The sequence below is a fragment of the Nycticebus coucang genome, chromosome 6 (genome assembly GCF_027406575.1).
Source record: "Nycticebus coucang isolate mNycCou1 chromosome 6, mNycCou1.pri, whole genome shotgun sequence".
NCBI classification, from domain to species: domain Eukaryota; kingdom Metazoa; phylum Chordata; class Mammalia; order Primates; family Lorisidae; genus Nycticebus; species Nycticebus coucang.
In genome coordinates this window covers 59,451,553-59,473,365 of record NC_069785.1, presented here as the reverse complement: position 1 = coordinate 59,473,365, position 21,813 = coordinate 59,451,553, and the positions used below count along the sequence as shown (strand labels likewise).

General features: G+C 33.4%; 1 protein-coding gene across 8 annotated transcripts in view; it reads right to left on the bottom strand.

The window, feature by feature from the left end:
* The window catches only part of TCF12 (transcription factor 12), a 410,397-nt gene that overhangs the window by 59,057 nt on the left and 329,527 nt on the right, over positions 1-21,813 (bottom strand). For 5 of the 8 annotated variants that reach the window (XM_053593152.1, XM_053593153.1, XM_053593155.1 and 2 more), the window contains 4 exons: positions 3,757-3,862; positions 2,574-2,713; positions 2,145-2,289; positions 1,789-1,853 (listed from right to left, as the gene is read on the bottom strand). In XM_053593152.1, coding sequence (XP_053449127.1) covers positions 1,789-1,853; positions 2,145-2,289; positions 2,574-2,713; positions 3,757-3,862 — 456 coding nt within the window. Of the gene's footprint in view, positions 1-1,788; positions 1,854-2,144; positions 2,290-2,573; positions 2,714-3,756; positions 3,863-14,767; positions 14,955-21,813 lie in introns of those variants that run through there. The other 3 variants (XM_053593159.1, XM_053593160.1, XM_053593158.1) reach the window with 2 other exon arrangements.

Sequence of the window (21,813 nt, the reverse complement as noted above, 5' to 3'; positions counted from 1 at the left end):
TATACTCAATTGTAGAGGTTTATTTACAGAAACAATATATAAAGAGGTTTATCTCCTTAAATGTTCAACTGTTGCTTCCTATGATTCACAGACTACTCATATGTACAGCAACTCATATGTTTGACAGAGTTAATAGCATTTCACAGGTATGAAAAGACATTGTGCAATTCTGTGAGAATTCTAACAGGCATATTGCTCGGAAGGAAAGAAGGAAGGAAAAAATAAAGAGAAATTTCAGAAAGTAGAAAGCACAAGTGACCCTTTTAAATAATTAGATTCATCATGAATCTTTGTAGAGTACTGACTACATTTCTCTTCTAGTTTTAGCATTCAAAAGAAGAAATTTTATTGTTTTAACAATCATATATTTTAAAACAGTCACTGCTTTGTCACTAATGTTCTGAATGTGATATAAACTACCAGCTTAAGAAAAAACCATTCTTTCTAATCAGTTCATCAGTTTTACTGATTTTAGCATGAGTTCTTCCACATACTTTTTGGCTCCTTGTTAAAGAAAGTTTTTTGTTTTTTTTTTTTTGAGAAGGCTCTCATTTCCTGCCTTCTGACTAAATCAGCTGTAGTTAATGTTTTGTCTTTGCTTTTTTCTTAAATTTAAAAAAAAGTACATAAAATACTTTTCATACTGGAAAAGCTCCTCTTACAGGCATTTTATTCTCTGGATCAGAAGAGTAAATGAGTTGTCTTTCTCCATTCCACTTGACCTATTTTAATGGACCACTCATTAAGTATGTATTTAAAATAAATAAAATAAATAGACTTAGTGATTAATCTCAGTAATTTGTGCTGTAACATTACTTCTTTGTCCTCTTTTCAGCATTTACTGTACCATTGTGGGCTGACCTACAATAGAGTCTCTTAACAAAACTAGGCTGTCCTAAACCCCTGATAATATAGAATTGTTTACTTTTATACCAAGAAGGTTGGGAAAACCAAAATCAGCATGTAGTGTGCATTGGGAGACTTTGAGTGGTTTGTACTGTGTGACCTAAAGTTCTTGTGAGGTTCTTTTTTTTTGTTTCTTGAGACAGAGTTACACTATGTCGCCCTTGGTAGAGAGCTGTGACATCACAGCTCACAGCAACCTCCAATTCTTGGGCGTAAGCCATTCTCTTGCCTCAGCCTCCCAAGCAGCTGGGACTACAGGCGCCCGCCACAATGCCTGGCTATTTTTTGTTGTAGTTGTCATTGTTGTTTAGCTGGCCTGGGCCAGGTTTGAACCTGCCACCTTTGGTGTATGTGGCCGGTGCCACAAACCACTGTGCTACAGGCACGAAGCCCTTGTGAGGTTTCCTAAAATGAAAAAGAATGTCAGCAGGACCTCTGGTGGTTCCATCTGTATGAAATTGTTTATGACAGAATCAAGCAAGGCTTTCTTTAACAAGGAGTTGAAAATCATTGTCAAAATGTTGAAGGCAGAAACATATAGTCAGAAAGTGAAATTAAAACAATAAAGCTTTTTTGAGTTAAAAAAAATTGAAAGGTTAGAAACATGCCTAATTTCTCCTCCTTCACCTATTCTTGATTCATTAAAACAAAGACAGATATTTAAATTGAAGTAAAAAGGGCATTTATTGTAGAGATGGGGTGAAAAGGTGTTCTTGTAAGTTAACTTAAGGGCAGGTGTATCAATACAAGGCAGAATAGTTCTAAACATATAATGAAACTGATTTTGTAATTATACCCTTTAGACACTTATCATTCACCAAATCTAATCACTGCATTTGCAGTTAAAATGCATTCAGCAGAATGTATAAAATCAATACTTACAGATGCCAAAGCCTTTCCAAGTGCATCACCTGTTTGTGAACTTCCAGCAGCGTTCCCTCTGGTTCCTGGACATTTCAAGAAGAGAAAAAAGTTAACAATTTTTGCAGTAATTAAGCTTTCTTTTTTCTTTTCTATTGTCATCTGACAACTGTAACAATAAACCAGGAAATACTTTGCATGTGTTATACTTAAGAGATGGATTCCTTACCAGTTTCTGTATTAATAGAAATAAAAGTTTCTTGTCTACCTTTCTTTCATTTTTAAACCTGGTACTAAAAAATATATTGAAAGATACGGGGTTCACTTGAAATCCCCAAATTAGGTTTTAGAAAGTTTTGCCAACCTGAAAAGCTCACCTAGAATGCTGTCTGATCCATTGATAGGAGGAGTGTGTGAGGCAGCAACGTAAGGTGAGCTGCTGGTGCTGCCACGATGAAAGCTGGACATGGGTGGAAGACTCGTGCTTATGTCTGTTGGTGAAACTGAGTGAGGAGGATAACTCTAGGAAAAGGAGGAAAGAGACATCATCTATTAAATATGTTTTCTAAATAATACGCACAATAGACAACTACTATAATAGGTCAGAAGAGCTCTACAAATTAGCAGCTAATGAATGCTACTTTTATCATTTACTTTCTAAAAAGGTATAGTAAATGCAGTAAGCCTAGAAGTAATACTTCAAACTTCAGAAGTTTTGGCAGAATCCAATTTTATACTTGTAATCTAAAAAGAGACACAAGTGAAGACAGAGTGTTGTTGCACTCTAGTCATATGTTATAGCCTACCAAGCGCTCATGTGAATGAAGGCTGCCATAACTACTGGACTGAGACATGTGGGAAGTGGAGGTCCCCAGAATTCCACCAAAACCAGGCTGGCTCATCCCATTTGATGAACTCCAAAGGTCAGAAGAATTGTGGGTCCCATCTAAGACAAAAAGAGAAATATAAAAATTTCCTTAGCTAATTCTTTTATTCTGATGATGCTTATAAAAATTCAAAGGGTACTCTTTAGCTATTTTTCCTTCCCTTTCCCAACCTAGTGTCCTATCCAGTTTTTTTCTCTCTAAACTGCAAAGTTACTATTTTAAAATAAGGAATAAGCTTTACAGTTTTGGAAAAAATAATTTAAACTATAGCAGATAGGTAAGTCATTATAAAAATCCTCGGAAAATCTAAATTCATATCAAGCAGGATAATAAAAATTTCAAATTTGGGGATAGGCTGGATTTAATTTTTTGTTAAATGATATATACAAAAACATTCTTAATCCATAATAGACAATGCACATTATAACTAACGTTTTGAAACTGTGGAATAAAGAAGTTTCTGTAACAGTAAACTTAAGTACTATGGTTGATAATGACCATCTTCTAGTCAGCCTTCAAAGGAAAAGTGTCAGTAATGACTTCACTTCCAAATATAAAGCCAAGGAATCATTTACGTAATAATTTATTGCTCTCATATGAATGCTTCACATAGTCCAAAACAGTCATTTATATTTGACTTATATAAATGATTTTCTAGACGTGAATTAAAGGAAATGCAACACTTTTCTAAGTTTTACTCTTTTAACAGCATGTAAGCTTTTTATTGATATTGGTAATTTGAGATGTGATATGAATCCATAATTTAAACAGGAAACTAAAGTTAATAGCTTTCATACATTTAAATTCTAAGATGAAACAGAGGAGCTCTACTTATTTTTCTTAATTTAAGTTCTTTATAAATTCAAACAATACTGGATGGGCACTTGGATGGTTTGCTGGATAATCCAACTAAATTGCAGTCAGCAATCAACAGAATTAGAAAACGAAAAAGCTAAATTTTAATTTACTTTAGCCAAAAATTGCCTAGATAAATAATGTCTGAATATCTGTATAGACATTCTTTTTCCTCACAGTATTTTAGAACACTGGGTAATACAAGGATGACATGGGTAGTATTTGACAACTATTTGGTAGTACTTACCTTGCATAAAGAAAGTGCTAGCAAACATACTGGTTGGTGGCTTAGGAGATGGATAACTAGGAGATTCACGGTTGAAGTCATCTGAATTTGGGGATGGTGCATATACCTTAAAATTAAACAGTAAATTTAATTAAAAGTTAAATAATTATCATTAATTATGTAAAGTGAGTTTTGTATTCCATAAAAGGCCTAACAGGTCTATCTAAATAAAGGCCTACCACAAATGCAAAGAATATTGCCTACATCCATATCAATAATGTCAAATTTAATTGCTATCTACATGTCTTTTTAGTTAATTACTAACCTACTACTCCAAATATCTTTATAATGCATCTTGGTGTGACAGTTATACCAGGTGGTTGAATAAAGCCATAAATGTTGGTTTGGCTTACAAAACACAAATGTCACACAGGCTCGTGATTTGAAATCTGATGGAGCAAACAAATATCTTTTGAATATAGCACAAAATAAAATTTGGGTTCATAAAATTCATTCTTTTCACTGTTAACAAGATTTACCAATAACAGATCTACTAAATGTTGCTATCCTTTGTTACGAGGTAACTGAAATGCTTGACGCAATTGTTTAGAAACCTCCTGAACCTGGTAGAGTTGGCAAATAAAAACCAAAAGAATTAAGTCTTTAATTTCAAGTACACTTTCAGGTCTGGGATAGCTTTAATAAAAATTTCCTGTGTTAGAGCAATATTAATTGCCTTTGATAAACTCTTGCTTCAGGTAAACAAACTACGAACATTTTAAATTAGCAAATGGTTATTAACATTCGCATTTTTCTAAAAACTGAGTGGGCAAATAACCTTAATGATCAAAACATGATCATACTATTCTCCTAACTACTGAAACTAAGAAGGAATAAATAATATTTTTATGATCTGTAAAAGTAAACTTCCAGAGGTCATGGAAGGCAAAGATGAGTTATTTTGAGCAGCATATGAAATAATTTATTTTGTTTTAGTTTGATCAGGGTACATGTATTAATTTTTACTGCCAAATAAAAACTCTTTTAAGTGTTCACTTAAGTGGAGGATAGTAAGTTAATATTATAATTATTGAAGCATACGGTAAAAACATTTTTTTGCATAACATAAAAAAATTTCTGGAATATACACAAGAAACTTAATGATTAGATCTTTGGAGTTAGAATTGAGAAGGCCTATTACTTCACATCCTTCTACATAATTTGCTATTATTACCCCAGGTATATCTTTATATATACTAGTTATAGAAAAAGAATTAAGAAAGCACATCAAGATTAAAATAGGGATCCAATTATTTTATTTACATAAACTATAAATTAACATTAATTTCTTCTTTCTCTGAGACACTAAATGTAAAGACCTCTGGAAAATTACCCTAACCTTTCCAAGACTCAATTTCCTCTTTTATAAAATGGTGCCAATAGTATCTGCACCAGGAGGTTGGGGGGGTGATGACCAGAGGGGATAATATATAGGGAATGTTTAACACAGTGCCTTGTACAAAGTCAGCAGTCAACAAGTATTAGCTGATGTTATTACCTTTGTATCATTCTAATTAGGAGCAGTTATGCCACTAAATACTGCCCATATATAAAGTTTATCCTATATAAAAGGTTAAAAAGTCTGTTTTTATTCTTCTTGCTAATCCTGATAATACTATCACCGTATGTCTTTTTAGTGGACTGGCATTTAGGTTTGTTTCCTGCTTTTCATATCCCAAGGTAAAAACACACATCTTTGCTATCTGAGAATTTTTGGGACATGATACCATATAAAGAACTGTCCAGAAGTATCCTTGTTAGGTGAACATGGCAGATAAAATGCTTTGTTTATTTATTTATTTTTTTTTTGTGATTTTTTTTTTTTTTGGCCAGGGCTGGGTTTGAACCCGCCACCTCTGGCATATGGGACCGGCGCCCTACTCCTTGAGCCACAGGTGCCGCCCTGCTTTGTTTATTATATGCATCAACCATACTTTTCTAGCTTAAAGCCATCATAAATGATTGTGTTCAAATGAAATAACTGGGTGTACTGTATAAATGTGTTTGTAATCCATTATACAGACTGATAGGCAGGTAAAGTTTTCAGGAAAGGAACTTTATACTATTTTAATCAAAAAATCTAAACTTAGCCACCACTAGAGTCCTCTGTCCCCTTTGCAAATAGATTTCTCCAAGACAAGCTGAAACAAAAAATAGAGTAAATTTACAGACCTCATCAGAAAATACAAATGAGAATCAAATTTAGAAGACAGCATGTGGACATATACTTTTTTCGTTTATATTGCAGTAATTCATTTATTTCTCAATTTTTATTTTATTTTAGCTACAATTTTTTTTTTTTTTTCCTTTTGGAGATGGGGTCTTGCTCTTGCTTAGCCTGGTCTTGAACTCCTGAGCTGAAAACAATCCACCTGCCTCAGCCTCCCAAAGTGCTAGGATTACAGGCGTGAGCTACTGTGCACAGCTTTGAACATGTACTTTACCATATACATCATCCTTGACCTGAAAGTATGAAACTTAAAATTCTCTAATTCTATCCAGGTTACAGACTGAAACCCTATGTAAGCCTTTCACACTTGATAATTATGAAGAAAAAAAAAAGTCCAATTTTGAGGTGTCATATATCAGTTTAAATTTCTACACAATTTGTCATTTATACTTATTTTTATTTTCATTCAGTTTACTGTATTCCACACATGATAAAACTTACACTTTCAAATTTTTTAAATGTTTGCAATTACAAAAGGAAGCAGAGGGATAAAGTGGGCTTTACTGATTTACACATTACTGCAAGAATGTGTTGATCAGATCTAGGTTATGCGACAGCAAGGAAAACAAGATAAATCACACAAAGCAGAGAAAGAGACTTGCTATCTCTTACTCAAAAATTTTAAGATTGCAACGAGAAAATGGGGCACGCTTTAGAGGTAAAGTCTGCTTTAATACTAGTCTTCACAAACAGACTTTGGAAAAATAGACTTCTAAAGGATAGATGTTATAAATGAAAATGGTAAAAACAAACAGAAATCCACAAACCTCTACATTATCACTTATGTACTAGCACAAATTCAAAATTTTTATCATAATAAAAATATTTTGAAATACACAGTTCTCAAAGAGGCCTGTCCGACATGGGCTAAGTATCTTTGCTTTTGGTATCTTAACCATAGCTTACAAAAACATCGAGGCAATGTGATGAAGCAGCAGTTGTGCCAGTCTTGATTTTTCAGATCAAAGAGTTCTTGCGGCAAAGCACAACTGATGTGGTCTCAAAGACTTTATTAACTCCAGATGGAAGGAAATAGTCAGCCAATTCCACAAAAAGAGCAAGTCTCTCTTAGTTACAATCAGTACTGGCCACAAATTAAAAGCAGACTGCTTATGTCACCCGATCACCTGCACATAGATGCCAGTTTTTCCCCTAGTTATGATCTAATCACGTTTAAATCTCAAGGATGATTTTGTATCACAACAAATAACCTTAAAATTAAGAGAAAGGAATATATATGCTTTAAGATGATTAAAATCTGCCAGAGGTCAAACTATGCTAAAGAGAATAGAAAAAGGTACAATTAAGTTATTTCAGATGTTCTATTAAACTGCAGTAGATAGACTTTCCTCTAGAATGCTAGCCTCTATTTTTGAATGCCAGGCTAACAGTAGCCATCATGGGACCATTCTTTTCCCAAGTGCTTATATTTTCCCCTCCAAGAATGGTATTAAGAGAAATTCTGAGTGTTTTGAGAATACACACTCCTAATTTGAAAGAACAGAATTAAAAATCTAAAATATATCTCCCTTTCACTATTAACTCTGGTCAAAAAGAAACCACATTAATACCTTGAATGTTCTGATGGCACCCATTCCAAAGGAAGTTTTTTAAAAGGATGGCATTAAGGATGAACATTTACAATTACTCTTTATAATGAGTACACAATTTTACTTGGAATGTTTTAGGTCATAAAACCAATTTGAGTCAAATCTGCAAAGATAGATTCCTTTCTTCCTGCTTGGATGATTCAGTTTAATTACAAGGACAATCCCAAATTCAGGGCAGACCACTCTGTTTAGCTCTAGAGGTTGAAGCTGGGCACTGTGCTCCTGGTAGCAACGCAAACTTCCTATAATGAATATTGGAAACATCCCTGTGAGACAGGAGGCATAATGACTTTCTGATAATTACTGAAAAGAAGCAAAGTCGTAGAAGTTTTTGCAAAATAAGTTTTTCATCTAGTCACCTTCAGTAGTAAGATAAAGTTAAAGCATTATATGATTCCCTACACTTTTAAAAATAGATTCACAACCTCTGTGGTGCCTGATATTTTTACATGTCCCAGATGAGAAAGAGGTAGAAATATTCCTTAGTATATGAGAATAGTTATATATCTTAATTAAGATATCCTTCCACAGAAAGTCAGAGGAATTCTTTAGATAAGTGCTGTCCAAATAGAGGTTTCTGTGATGACCAAAATGTTCTGCATCTGTGCTATACAAGATAGTGTACCTATTAGTCACCAGACTATGGAACACGTGAAATGTGGATAGTACAAAACTAAGGAACTGAATTTCAAGTTATTATCTTGAACACAGCAGGTTTACATCACTGTCCCTTACTCAGCAGTTTAAGATTATATACATTACTTAGAAAAGTATTCTAGGATTCTCATAAACTCAAAGGCCTATGAAAACCACTATCAGCCTAAATTTTCAAACATTTTGGGAATATCTTTCACCTAATTTGGAATAAAGAAGGGTGAAGCAGATTATCCAATTTTCTGAACATGCTCCAACACAGAGCTAATTACCAAGATTCTGTCCTGTTGGGCTTCTATTAGCTCTTTTGTCAAGATGATTTTAATAGTACTTCCATTTACGTTCCAGTATGTTCGATATCATCACTTTAATGTACCTTAATATGGATTTCAAATATGTAAAAGTTATACCAATAATAGAAATTATCTTCAGCACAATTTATAGCAACTTACAAAAATAATAAAACAAAATCATTTGGCTAATTTACTGTACAATTATAATTTTAAAATGAAAACACAATATTATATTCAGGGACATACACTTAATTTATCTGATGCTTTCAATAATTGTATTTTATATGAAACAGTAACAATTTTATAAGATCAAGCTGAGCACTTAAAATCTGGGGTTGGGGACAAAGACTAGGTCAATGGAAAAAGAAAATCCCAACCCAAGTTAAATTAAAACGTATATTAAAAAAAATTGCTATTAAACCTCGGGGTCTATAATTTAAAAAATATGTATATTTAAGAGTCAGCACTCAAAAACTAAGGAAGAAAAGCTAGATAATTGTCCTAAGAATTTATTTTTTAATGTTTAAATTATTGCCCATTAACCTATGCAAGTTCACTCATAATAATATACACAATTACTATGGCAAATTTCCTTGTATTTCTGAATTCTATGGGATCTGCATTTAGTAAAAAAGAGGCTGTTTTAAAAAGAGCAAATAAAAAAAATTTTAATGGCTATCTATACTTATTCAGATAAGAGTGCTAAGAAGGGCAGCACCTGTGGCTCAGTGGGTGGGGCACCAGCCCCATATACCGAGGGTGGCGGGTTCGGGCCTGGACCCTGCCAAACCGCAACAAAAAAAATAGCTGGGTGTTGTGGCGGTCGCCTGTAGTCCCAGCTACTCGGGAGGCTGAGACAAGAGAATCACTTAAGCCCAGGAGTTGGAGGTTGATGTGAGCTGTGACGCTACAGCACTCTACTGAGGGTGACAAAGTGAGACTCTGTCTCTAAAAAAAAAAGAGTGCTAAGAAGATATCAGAAGAAATTAATTTCCTAGAAAACATTTCCTATATAGTTTTCTAATCATTTTGGGTCCATTACTTTGTATGAATATTTATCTCAGGTATGTGGTAAGATATAAATCATATAGTATACCAAGTATGTTTAACTTAAAAGGCAAAATTAAAGTTGCTAAAATTTAGGTCTTCACTTTTCTGTTACTTCTTCTAATTAAAATTAAAATTAAAGCAAACATAACCCCAAAGAAAAACATAAAAAAATTAAATAAATCCTACAATGAGAGTCTAATTTAAGAATACCTTAGTATCTGGGAATACTTAACAAATGATAGATTGATAAATACCTCCTTGGTTTCAGTATTTTAATATTAACATAAAAATTACAAATTTTACCATTAAATTCAACTTGCTACTATAGTTTTTAATTCCAAGCCTAAGGGAAAATATTTACATAGATCCAGTAAAAATACCACAATAAGTGAAATAATAGGCATCATAAAGCAAAATATCTACAGTAAAAGGACTGACTCAAGAACATACAGGTTACCTCTATGGAAAATTCTTTTCACCGAATAAGCCTGTTAAAATCACAGGCTTTTTGTTAAAGGGATAAATATATGTTTATCCTTTCAATGGTTTCCTAATAAAAGGACCTATATCTTTCCCCCCCCAATTTCCAGAGACATGTTTAGGGGAAAATAAAATGAAATTTCCTTCCCAGCAAAAATAAGAAAAAGAATTCTGATTTTCAGTGCATAGCATCTTAAAATCAATTACTGCTCTTGCTATCTAACAAGCACAGTTGAATACTACTGGTATTCAATTGTGAGAATAATTCCTTCTTAGGTAAACCAAGCACGTTTATATTAATCTTAAACTAACATTACTGGATTTTCTTCTGTAACTGCTATCATTTTCCTAATTATTACTTTTTTTCTTGAGAGATAAATTATGGAATTTCTAAGGGGCAGCATTTAAAACTTGCTTGCTAGGATAATAGTCTGAACAAATCAATGACCGTCACTTCTTTGCTACCTCCATTTTAAAGACATTTAGATCCTACAATACTGTACCTGAGCCTCTCTCTTCAAAATGTTCATGAAAAGGATTTCACTTTCTTTCTTAAACACATTACTAAATTAACCAGTGATGAAACCTCCTGGCAGGGCCTACACTGCTATTTGTACTCACCTGAATTAAAGAAAAAGAAAACTTTCTTGGGCTCATACGCATATGCTATAGTCTCAGATGTTTTTGGTAAAGGCAGGGAAAAAAAAAACTAAGTAGACTTATGATAAAAATCCTTATTATTCAATATCCTTTAGCATTCTATATTCAGAGATTTTAAAAAATGACTTCATGTTCTGCCTATCATAAAAATGTTAGATTTAACTTTAGTGGGCCTACAGACAATCTGGAAATTTGAATTAATTTAATTGTACTTTCTTCCCTTATGTTAACTGGCAATAAATCCCCTAATAGAAAAGTAATGCTATATACACACATTGGTTTCTGTATTTTTATTAACTGAAAATGTTTATTTGAAAAATAAGTCTTTGAAGCATTTACAATGCAATTTTAGTTACTTGTTACTCTAATTAACAACAACAACAAAAGATTTCATGGGCAATCAGGTGCCCAAACCATGGCTAAACCAATTTTCACTATGATGAATTCTAGAAGAAGAAGAAATCTACTAGTTTAATTTCCTGAGTTTTAAAACAACATACCTGGGACAGTTTTAAGTTATTCATCTTAAAAATTGATAAAAATGTGCTTATAAGTATTCAGAAAATTGCTACTCTGATCATATATGTAAAATGGAATTATTTGTATGAGTGGCCCAGTGTTCTTCCCAGTTACATTTTCTTTTCAATGTAGTGTATTTTAATAAAAATTGTAGTAAGGATAAATTTAGTTTAGTCCTTTGTAATGGAGACTAATTTCTTTTCCATGAATAATATAAAAAAGAAAACCTGTTCTTGGGAGGTAAACCTGGATTCAAATTCTGACTTCAACAATTTTCTAAGTGAATAGGACTGAACTACCTTATTTATAAACTGAGGTTAGGAACATTCAAAGGACAGGGCAATTGTGAGAATTAAATGAGATAAACACGAAGTTCTTGGCAAGTTCCTGGCACAGAGTAGCCCGCACAAACATGTTCACTCTGTCTCTTCTTTCACAGATCTCATCGAAAGAAATAACATTCAAAATTATGTTTCCAGCTTGAGTTTTAAAACATGGGTTTCTGTGTTGTCTCTCATAAAATTAAAATAATCTCTTAATATAACAAAAATAATAATCAAGTTTATACTTGCTGAAATTATTACTGGAATATTTTTTAGCAGCCTAGAAAAATAAGAGGTTGATTGGACTGAGGAAGGCTAAAACTCCAGAAACCTCAAGGAGAGAGAAAGAGAGAAAGAGAAGGCCTCTCTTGCTCCAATTTTTCTTTCCTTTACCTCTATAAGACTTTCTTCCTTTCTGCATAAAGGACATAATTTATTTGCATCAGTGAAAAAACCGAATAAGTTCCTTTTTTAAGTAAGGAATCTCAGAAACTCACTGTTCCTTGCTATTTTTTAAATCTCAAAAAAGTATAGTGTTCTAAAGTTTTAATATCTCTATTTATTATAAACACACATAAATACCCTACAACATGAAACATAGCTACACAAAACATGAAATATAGCTACACAAAAGTTACATATAATGTTCTATGGATAAATTTTTGGCTTCTCTTTTCTGCACATATATGTACAACTCCGTTATATTTCTGATAATATAATACTGGCCAAATAACATTAGGTAATTAAATATAAAAAGAATTTTTGGTCTTTTCCCAGAGTTTGTTCAGTTTTACTAGATATTCCAAATACTCTTAAATATATGTAATCAACTTGAAAACTTAAAAATAAAAAAGAAAGGGGAAAGTATTCTGTTTAAAACCAGGTACACTTAGGATTTGTCAACTCTCTCATAATATGAATATAATTTTATGGTTGGGGTCACCACAACACCAGGAACTGTATTAAAGGGTCACTGCCTTAGGAAGGTTGAGAAGCACTGCCCTAGTAGGATATTAAAAATGAATTGATGCAAACTCATTAGCATTTAAAAAATTCATCCACTCTACTGTCTTAAAATAAATTGATAAAACAACATTATAGAGTAAGCTTAAATTTAACCTGTTCATTACGATTATATGTAAAATTTCCCTATTTCACTTAAAGTGTAGAAATATTAAAGTGCTAGCATTTGCTATAAAGCACTGACAGACATTTCCCAATATATACTAACATCATGTATTTATATAATCTTCACACAATGTAACTACATGATACATAATTTTATTAAAGAAAATTAAATTCATTAGATGATAAGTTTCTAACAATTTCTAAGAACATTTTAAAAAATTCTTAGGGTAACTTTTAAAACTAGGGATGAGTAAAAATAAAATACCTATAACTCCAGTGCCTTATGATTCAGAGGACTAAGACAATATTTATCATCTATTTATACATTTTCAAGAACATAAAAGTTACCTTTGACCTGTCAATTTTCAGGCTATTCTTTCACATACCAATTCTGCCATCTACCATAAGCCTGGAAATACTTAATACTATCAAAGCTGTCTCTAACCCCCCTCCCAATGTAGAACAAAGAGAAATGTAATGGAGTAATCTGTGCTCTTGAAAGAATAAAATCTAAACTCAATTTGCATTATAGTCTCTCTGCTTTAGGGGTCCTGCATAATTAATTTTACTGAACTTCCAACACAACACACATATCCACAAACCATTTTAAAACAGTTTTACTTAGAATTGAACACAGAAGAAAAATATTTTTATATTTGAAAGACACCTGGCAAAAAAATTACATAAAGATTAAATAATTTCACTTTATTATCCATCTAAATTTACCTTTCACATTCTCCAAAGCTCTGCTTAGATGGGCAGCTTGAACATATACTTTTAGTAAGTTTAAAGATATTCTGGCTTATTATCAAGAAAACTTATCCAAAAGTTCACAACCAAATACTGGCTGAGTCAAAACAGGCCTTAAGTGAGTCCTTTAAGTCAGTGAATGAAAAAGTGCTTTACTTCTCAGTACCCTGGTTAGCCATACGTTATTTTCAAACATTTTCAAGTGGTAAAAAGGGAAGAGACAACCATATCCAATTTTATGACTATTTTAGGAAAATGTAATTGAATTTTCTCTGTAACTTAAAACATTAGTATTAAAAATACTTCTCCACTTCCCCTGTCACAAAAGCCAGATATATGGATTTTTTCATAAGACACTGAAGGGAAAAAATTTTGAAAGACTGAGAAGAAAAATACGGAATTTCTGATATAAACGAAGGTTGTTATTGATTAGTGTAACATTTTTATAAGTTACCAAGTATCCTACAAAGATAACTCCTACCGAATCTTTCAGAGAAGTGGACTTTCTTCTTAGAATATACAAAATCCTACGGCTTAATGGTATTTTTTTGCAGAAATAAATAATTAATACAAAGCAATTAATTTAAAGAATAGAAATTTTTTGCTTAGGAAAACAAAGTATTATTTTAAAACACTTAACCATGTGCTATAAATTGACCAGAAATACATTCTTTGGAAAATGCATAAATGCATTCTTTTTAAAAATAGTGACTTACTTTATGACTCTGCACAAGGTCAAAATTCTAGTTTGATTGGAAACAGATGGTATCCCAGAAAAGTCAGGCTCTGGACCTGAAACTCCAAACAGGAAATAGGGCCCTCACTAGCTGACTGCTTTCCCTAATCATTCCCAGAACTTCAAGCTTGTTATTTTTATGAATATCCAAGATGACTTTCATCTTTTCTGTCCATCTACAAAGCATCAAATAATTCTCAATATATATGTATGTATGTATTTTACATAAAGATTGTATGTTTACAATATACAAAAACATCAAAGCAAATGTACTTCCAAGCTCACTGCTAGCAAAGACATCAGGCTAAAAATAATAGCTCACAATTTCAAGTTTATTTTCTATACTATTTTAAAAATAAAATAAGAGCTGACAATTATTGATTAATTGTGTAGAAGACATGACTTTACTGACACTACTTAACAAATAAATATACAATCTAACGTGTTGCAGAAAAGCATAAAATAAAACCTCACGGGTTTTAGTAAAAAGCAATTAAACAAGCCAGTTAGAAGCTCCATGAACAAAGAGAAAGGCTTACCGTTTTCCCATTGTAGTAATACATCAAAGAATTGCTGCCCATTCCAGGAACAGGATAAGCACAATACATGTTGATTTTGAAAATGTTACTGTTTGCTCTAATGCCTACAGCTTCTCTCCACGACATAGATCCACTCAGGCAAACAGAGTAAGTCCTCAGTACTATGCATCCACACATGGATCTACTCAAAAGGAACTTATGCAAAATAGGACTAAACCAACTCACAGAGCACAGAGGGAGAGTTTATGCTGTAAGTAACCTCTTTCCATTTCCATCCAGTCCTTCCACTGGTGGAGGATACCAATAAGACAAAATCTGGAGTATTAAAAAATGCCATTTGTAAAGGCTAAATAAAGAAAAGAGAAACAGTGTTCCGCAGAAAAATATAGCAAGGAATTATTAATCCAAAGGATTTACTTCATATATATGTAAACATAAATATATACACGCATATACAAAGGAAGGGAAGCTAATAATAGATCTTCCGCTAATTTGTTTTTAGTTTTAATTAAATTAAAAGCATTTGTGGCAGGGGAAACTTACTTGCTACACCTCCAGTAACATTACCATCTGGTGTGGTCTAAAGTTGCTTCAACTTTGATAAACACATGATCAAGTAATCAGGAATTGGAAACATTGAATCATGTGTAACAAGAAGGATCTAGACAGTTAAGCCTTGAACAAAATCACTTCCTAGAGAAAGCCGACTGTCATGTAAGAACCTCTTAACTAGCTAGAACAAACCATAATATTTTTAACATATTATAATCATATTAAAAATAGACAGGAACACATTTTATTGAAAAGTTTAGTCCAAAAATCAGAAAAATTATCTTAAAAATGAGTCATCTGTTTTTAAAATGTGAATAGAGATTTTCAATTATTAAGCTCCTTGAATTGCTCATTCATAACACCAATTAAAAGTTTATAATGAACTGCAGTCTTCTAGAACATATGTATTAAGTGATTCAAAAACTAAATAGAAAAAAACAAACATGGTTTTGTTTTCCTTATATAAAGTATGAAAGGCTGGTGTGTATACAGACAACAATGTGCACTCTAGCTTATAAACTAAATAAGATTTCTTAAAAATCTTTTCTCCAAGTTCATTACTGTTCTTAATATTTTATATATTCATATTTTTGTTAATATCCAGATTTCTCAGAAAGGAAAAATCATCAGGTGATAATACATGTCTCAGGTTTTTCTACCTCATTATATTTTGAAGTCAGTTTTCAAACACTTCTGTGAATACATGACTTACACACACAAACATGTTTTGTTATTTAAAAATTTTCTAATTTATCTTTTGGTGTAAATTCTAATCCAGAAAAACAGAAGAACAACTTCTCTTTTTTTTCTTATTTCCCTCCATCAAAACCTCTTTGTATTGTCTCTTCTTGTGCCTTGTAGGTTCTAACAGGACTGTGTTAATCAGAATCAGAGGACAGCCCACAAGCTGCAAAACAAGGCACATCACTTTTTTAAAAGAACCTTTCATGATGCAGAAATCCTCCATGAAATATTCTGGGAATATACTATATGGGACCCCCCCCAAACCTTCATTTGTATGAAACATATTGATCAAATTACATTAATAAAACTAAATCAGACAGTAAGGCCAGCTAACTTCACAATGTTTTTAAAGCTGATGGTATTGGAACAACAATAAAACCTCCCCACACTCTCCAGATATAGAAAAGGCTAAGCAGCAGCTGCAAAAGAACATCACAGCACAGCAGACTATTAAAATGCCAGTCTGCAGAGTGGTCTGTAACTTCCTCCCTCCTGAGAGACCACAAAGAACCATTTCAATCCTTGGAGAACTGTGTAAAAAGCTTTGATTTACAATTAACAATGCCATGCCTTAAAACCATTCAAGTAAATTTTAGTCTTTCATAGGCATAGTCTTTTCTCTAGTGACAGAACAGCTACTCTTAAAAGGGGGGGGGGGGGAACGGAACCAATCAGATAAAATAAAATTTCCTACTGCTATTATTAAAAACAAAAAAAGAAAGGAGGAATAGAGAGAAGAGGGGAGCCACAAAGCACCCACACGACTTCAACATTTTCTTCCTATAATCATTATTCCAATCTGAGAAAACTTTTACTGTATTAGTTAATAAAATAATCACTTATAATACTTAAGCTCATTTCTCTGGTGCTTGACAGAAAACAGAGAGAATACTATGTTGTCTGACAACGTAAATAGCATTATATAAATCCAACTAAGCAACCTTGGCTATTAAAGCACAATGAAAATTTTAATTTTCATCGTTAGATCTTTATTTTAGCCAAACCGTATAACCAAACTTCTTTTACTATTCTAAAATCAGTTTATTATTAATATTAAGCACTTGGGTAAGATCTGCTGTTAAACCCCAAATTTGAATGTAAAACACAACAATTTCCCCTCCCCGCCCCCACCCTCTCTTTTTTGGATAGAGTCTCACCCTGGATAGAGTGCTGCAGCATTAGCCTAGCTTACTGCAATGTTAAACTCCTGGGCTCAAGCGATCCTCTTGCCTCAGCCTCCTGAGTAGCTGGGACTACAGGGACCCACCACAATGCCTGGCTAATTTTTCTGTTTTTTTTTTTTTTTTTGTAGAGACAGGGTCTCTCTCTTCCTCAGGCTGGCCTTGAACTACTGAGCTCAAGCAATCTTCCTAGCCTCCCAGAGTGCTACTATTATAGATGAAAGCCACAGTGCCTGGCTAACAGTTTCTAAACAGAGTTGACAAACTAATTAAAAGCTTTTGCTTACACTTTTCATTCCTTTTCTCAAAAACATAGATATTAAATCCATACATGTGTAAGGAAGACCTCCTCCACCAATATGCATCACAGGCAACTGGTATGCACTATTCCTAAATTTGAGAGTAGAAAGTGGTACTTAAAAAAAACAAAAATCCACCTATTATACTAAACTCTTTTCTCAAAAACAATAAGTCATCAAAAAAACTGGTGGTAATCTAAATAAAGTATCTCATTCCCATATTCTACTTGTATGCTATGGTAAAGCTTTTTAAGTTTGTCACCCCTCAAATACCTTACCCAAAAGAAACTAACATTGGCTGAGGTAGGTAGTCATTTTGTTTTATTGCAATTAGAAATTATCTTCTATAATAAAGTCTTTTTTCTCTTAAAAATATTTTTATAAAACCTAATTTAATCTATGCAACAGCTGCAGCACATTTTTTTCCCTAAGAAGAATCATATTACAGGGAAAATGCACATAGATGGATCAAGTGCTGCTCTGGCCAATGCAGTTGTTTAATCTTTGCCTTTTTTTTTCCCTCAAAGGAACATGTCAAGGGTTAATCCTGTGACTCAGTCTGACAAAATGAGTCAGCTGGAGACAGGGCCAATTTTTAAACCTGATTTCAGACAGGCATGCAGTCTGTGCAGGAGCTTGAACTGTCAAGCATTTTTTATCCTGAATTGTTTCCACCAACAATTCTACATTATCACTTATGTGTTATTCTAAGATTATGTGATCTGACTTTAATATTAACATCACCTAGTACAATATAAAAAAATCACCAAGTTTTATAGCAAGACAGGCATTAATGAGCACAAGTGGCAGCATGATTAATGAAAATGTCAGAGAACTCTGGAAAAAAAATAAGTTGGGGCCATACATCTTTTATTAGCAAACTAATGATTCCTGGTTTAAGGATTATTGAATTTCATGGATTTTCAAATATTCTTCTCCCCACCAAATTTTTGGGATGTTTTTGGATGTGATATTTATTCCTATTCTGATACCCATCAAGCATAGACCTAAGCAGATTAAAAAAAACACAAAACTTTTTTTTTTTTTTTTTGAGATAGAGTCTCACTTTGACCCCCTTGGTAGAGTGCGGTGGCATCACAGCTCATAGCAACCTCCAACTCCTGGCCTTAGGCGGTTCTCTCGCCTCAGCCTCCCCAGTAGCTGGGACTACAGGCGTCCACCACAATGCCGGGCTATTTTTTGTTGTTGTTGTAGTTTGGCCAGGCCGAGTTTGAACCTGCCACCCTGGGTATATAAGGCTGGCACCCTACTCACTGAGCCACAACCCTCCCACCACTCCTCCCCCTCCCCAAACCTTTAATTTGTTTCGCCTAAGCAATTTACTTCTTAAGATTTAGGAAAAGACATTTTCTAAGTGTAAGAATTTTCGGGACTTCAGTTTAAATTCCAGGCTCCCATACAAAAATTTCCTTCTTCCTTCTTATTTTTCTGTTGATTGGGAAATAAATGTTCATTGGGGAGCTATACAAAATTTCTTGGAATTACCTATGCAGTATTTTATTTTATTATTTTTTTTCCTATGCAGTATTTTAATCTATTTTATTAGCTCATCTTTATCCTGATACTTAGATCACTCTAACAGTCATCTATTTTTCAAACTATCTTTAAGCAAGAATGTTTTAAAAGGCAACAACATTCTAAACAGTTTTCAAAAGAAAATTTCAATTGGACTGAATAACACATCTTGAATTAGTTAATAAAGGTCAGTTAATGGTTAATCTTACTGTACAGTCTTCTAAAATAAACAGGCAACATTCCACTGTTCCAAAAAGCCAGAAGATCTGGCTGGAAAGTAAATCTAAAAATCTACTCATAGGATTCCTCATGAAAGTTTCAACATTATTTCTAAGTGAATCAATTCTTGGAAAACAGTCTGAGTAATAAAGCCAAACTTAAAAGTTCACATATGAATAATACCACAAATGAACTCTTCATTTTCCTAAAGGATAGATCAATAAATAACCAATAAATTATTGGTTACAAGGGAGGTAGCGGTGAGGATGGACTTAGAAGGATTATAAGTGAGAGAACCTCTAAGTGGGCAAATTAAAGGCAGAATATTCTTCCCTGATGCCTTCTCTTCCTTAGTTGCATGGAGCTGACTTGTAAGTGTGTGTCTCCTAACTGAAATCAGATGCCAAAACCCTAGGCTTTATATTTGAACATTACATTGCAGATTTTTTCAGTATGTGTTACTCTGTAAATTTAAGGTCAATTCCTAAGTGTTCAGGAAATTGGTCTTCTGGTGGTCTATCATCTTCACATTTTAGAAAATTTACTTTTTCAACAAAGAAAACAAGAATAAAAAACACCAGCAAAACAATGCATCCCTTTAAAACCAGTCCACTAAAACTCGACACACATTATATAAATATAATAGTGTTATTGATCTGAAATGTATAGTACATGTCCTAAATTCAACACTCACTTTCATCTTGTTGATACCTAGTCCATCAGTAAAAAGGGTTTCCAATTACTGTATTTCCACTGCATGAAAATCTTAAAAATCAAAGACTGGTTTTGTAATCTTTATTCATGTGATATTCTAAGAAATAACTGCTCCATTTAATTCTGAACTATGAATACCTAAATCTTATCCAAATCAATAACTACACTTATACCTTATATTAAAAATTATTCTGCATGCTGGTACACAATTTATCTGAATATTGCTGGGAATCAGAAGCATCAACACACATAAATATGTATTTCTCAACACTGTAAAGATACATGCTAAAATTCACAACAGTGTCTGTCTCACACATAGAACATATTATTTCTTAGTGTTTCTTTATAAATATCTCAAGTCTATGGCTCAGTGCCTGTATCTGATGGTTAGGACGCCAGCCACATACACCGGGTTTGGCAGGTTCAAACCCGGCCTGGGTCTGCTAAAAACAATGACAACTACAATTATAGTTGTCAGGTGTGGTGGGCACCTGTAGTCCCAGCTACTTGGGAGGCTAAGGCAAGAGAATCGCTTAAGCCCACGTTTGAGCTTGCCAAGAGCTGTGATACCACAGCACTCTACCAAGGGGGACATAGTGAGACTCTATCTCAAAAAACAAAGAGCGGTGGCTGTGACTCAAGGAGTAGGGCGCTGGTCCCATATGCCGGAGGTGGAGGGTTCAAACCTAGCCCCGGCCAAAAGCCACAAAAAAAAGAAAAGAAACAATCAAATAATACATAATCCAGTTTTGGGCGGCGCCTGTGGCTCAAGGAGTAGGACGCCTGTCCCATATGCCAGAGGTGGTGGATTCAAACCCAGCCCCGGCCAAAAAACCAAAAAAAACCCCCAAAAAACAAACACAAAGAAACAAACAAAACATCCCCCGAATATCTCAAGTCTAAATTGAGTTTTAGAAATGCTTAATGATTAACAAAATACAAAACATCAATCTGTATAGCCGATGAAAACAGCTATGGAAACTGCATTTTTAGGGCAACAGAACACTTTAATTCCCCTTTTGACAATCATATGACTATAATGAAGATGTGTAAAAACAGCCCTAACTTCTGGAGGAGAAAGGGTAAATAAATAGTATCCTTCTGACATCAACGTGAACAGAACTGACAGATCACACAAAGCTTCTAAAAGGCAATCATTAGCTACCTTTTCAAATGAGATAGAACTGCAATTACTGAGAATATGTAAAACCTGAAGCAATTTGTATGTTTCTTTTGATCACAAACTCATTATGACAAAGCAGTTTTCTTTGAAAAATTAAGGTTGGGGGGCCCTCTTCGCCCTAATGATTCTTGCATCTCTTGGCTGTCCCTTTCTTTCCCCACATGAATTGCAGTTTGTCACTTCTCATTTACCACTTGAAATAGCATGGTAAGAAAATCATTAACTATGTTGCAAATTGGTAATTTTCCTGCAGATGGCTCTATAATCACAGGACTGCCTAATGTTGTGTGTGTGCACATTAAAAAAAAAAAAGAAAGAAAGAAAAAAAAGATGAGGAGGACCTCTAGGTTTTAAATTCCTCAGTAAACCAGCACTTCTGATGAGCTTTCAAGACTGGCACAAGGTTATGCACTACTGACTTACTAGGCAAACTAACAATAAAACAAAACTGTAAACAAACAAAGCTATTATTTTAAATCATCTGTAAAGGTAAACAATTTTTGAGTTAGCTGTCCACTAAAGAAAGTGCTACCCATTCTTTTGTTTCTTTTTTTTTGGCATGTGCAATTTTTTTCTTCTGAGTTGGAAAGTGCCAGATTCTTTCAATTTATGAGAAAT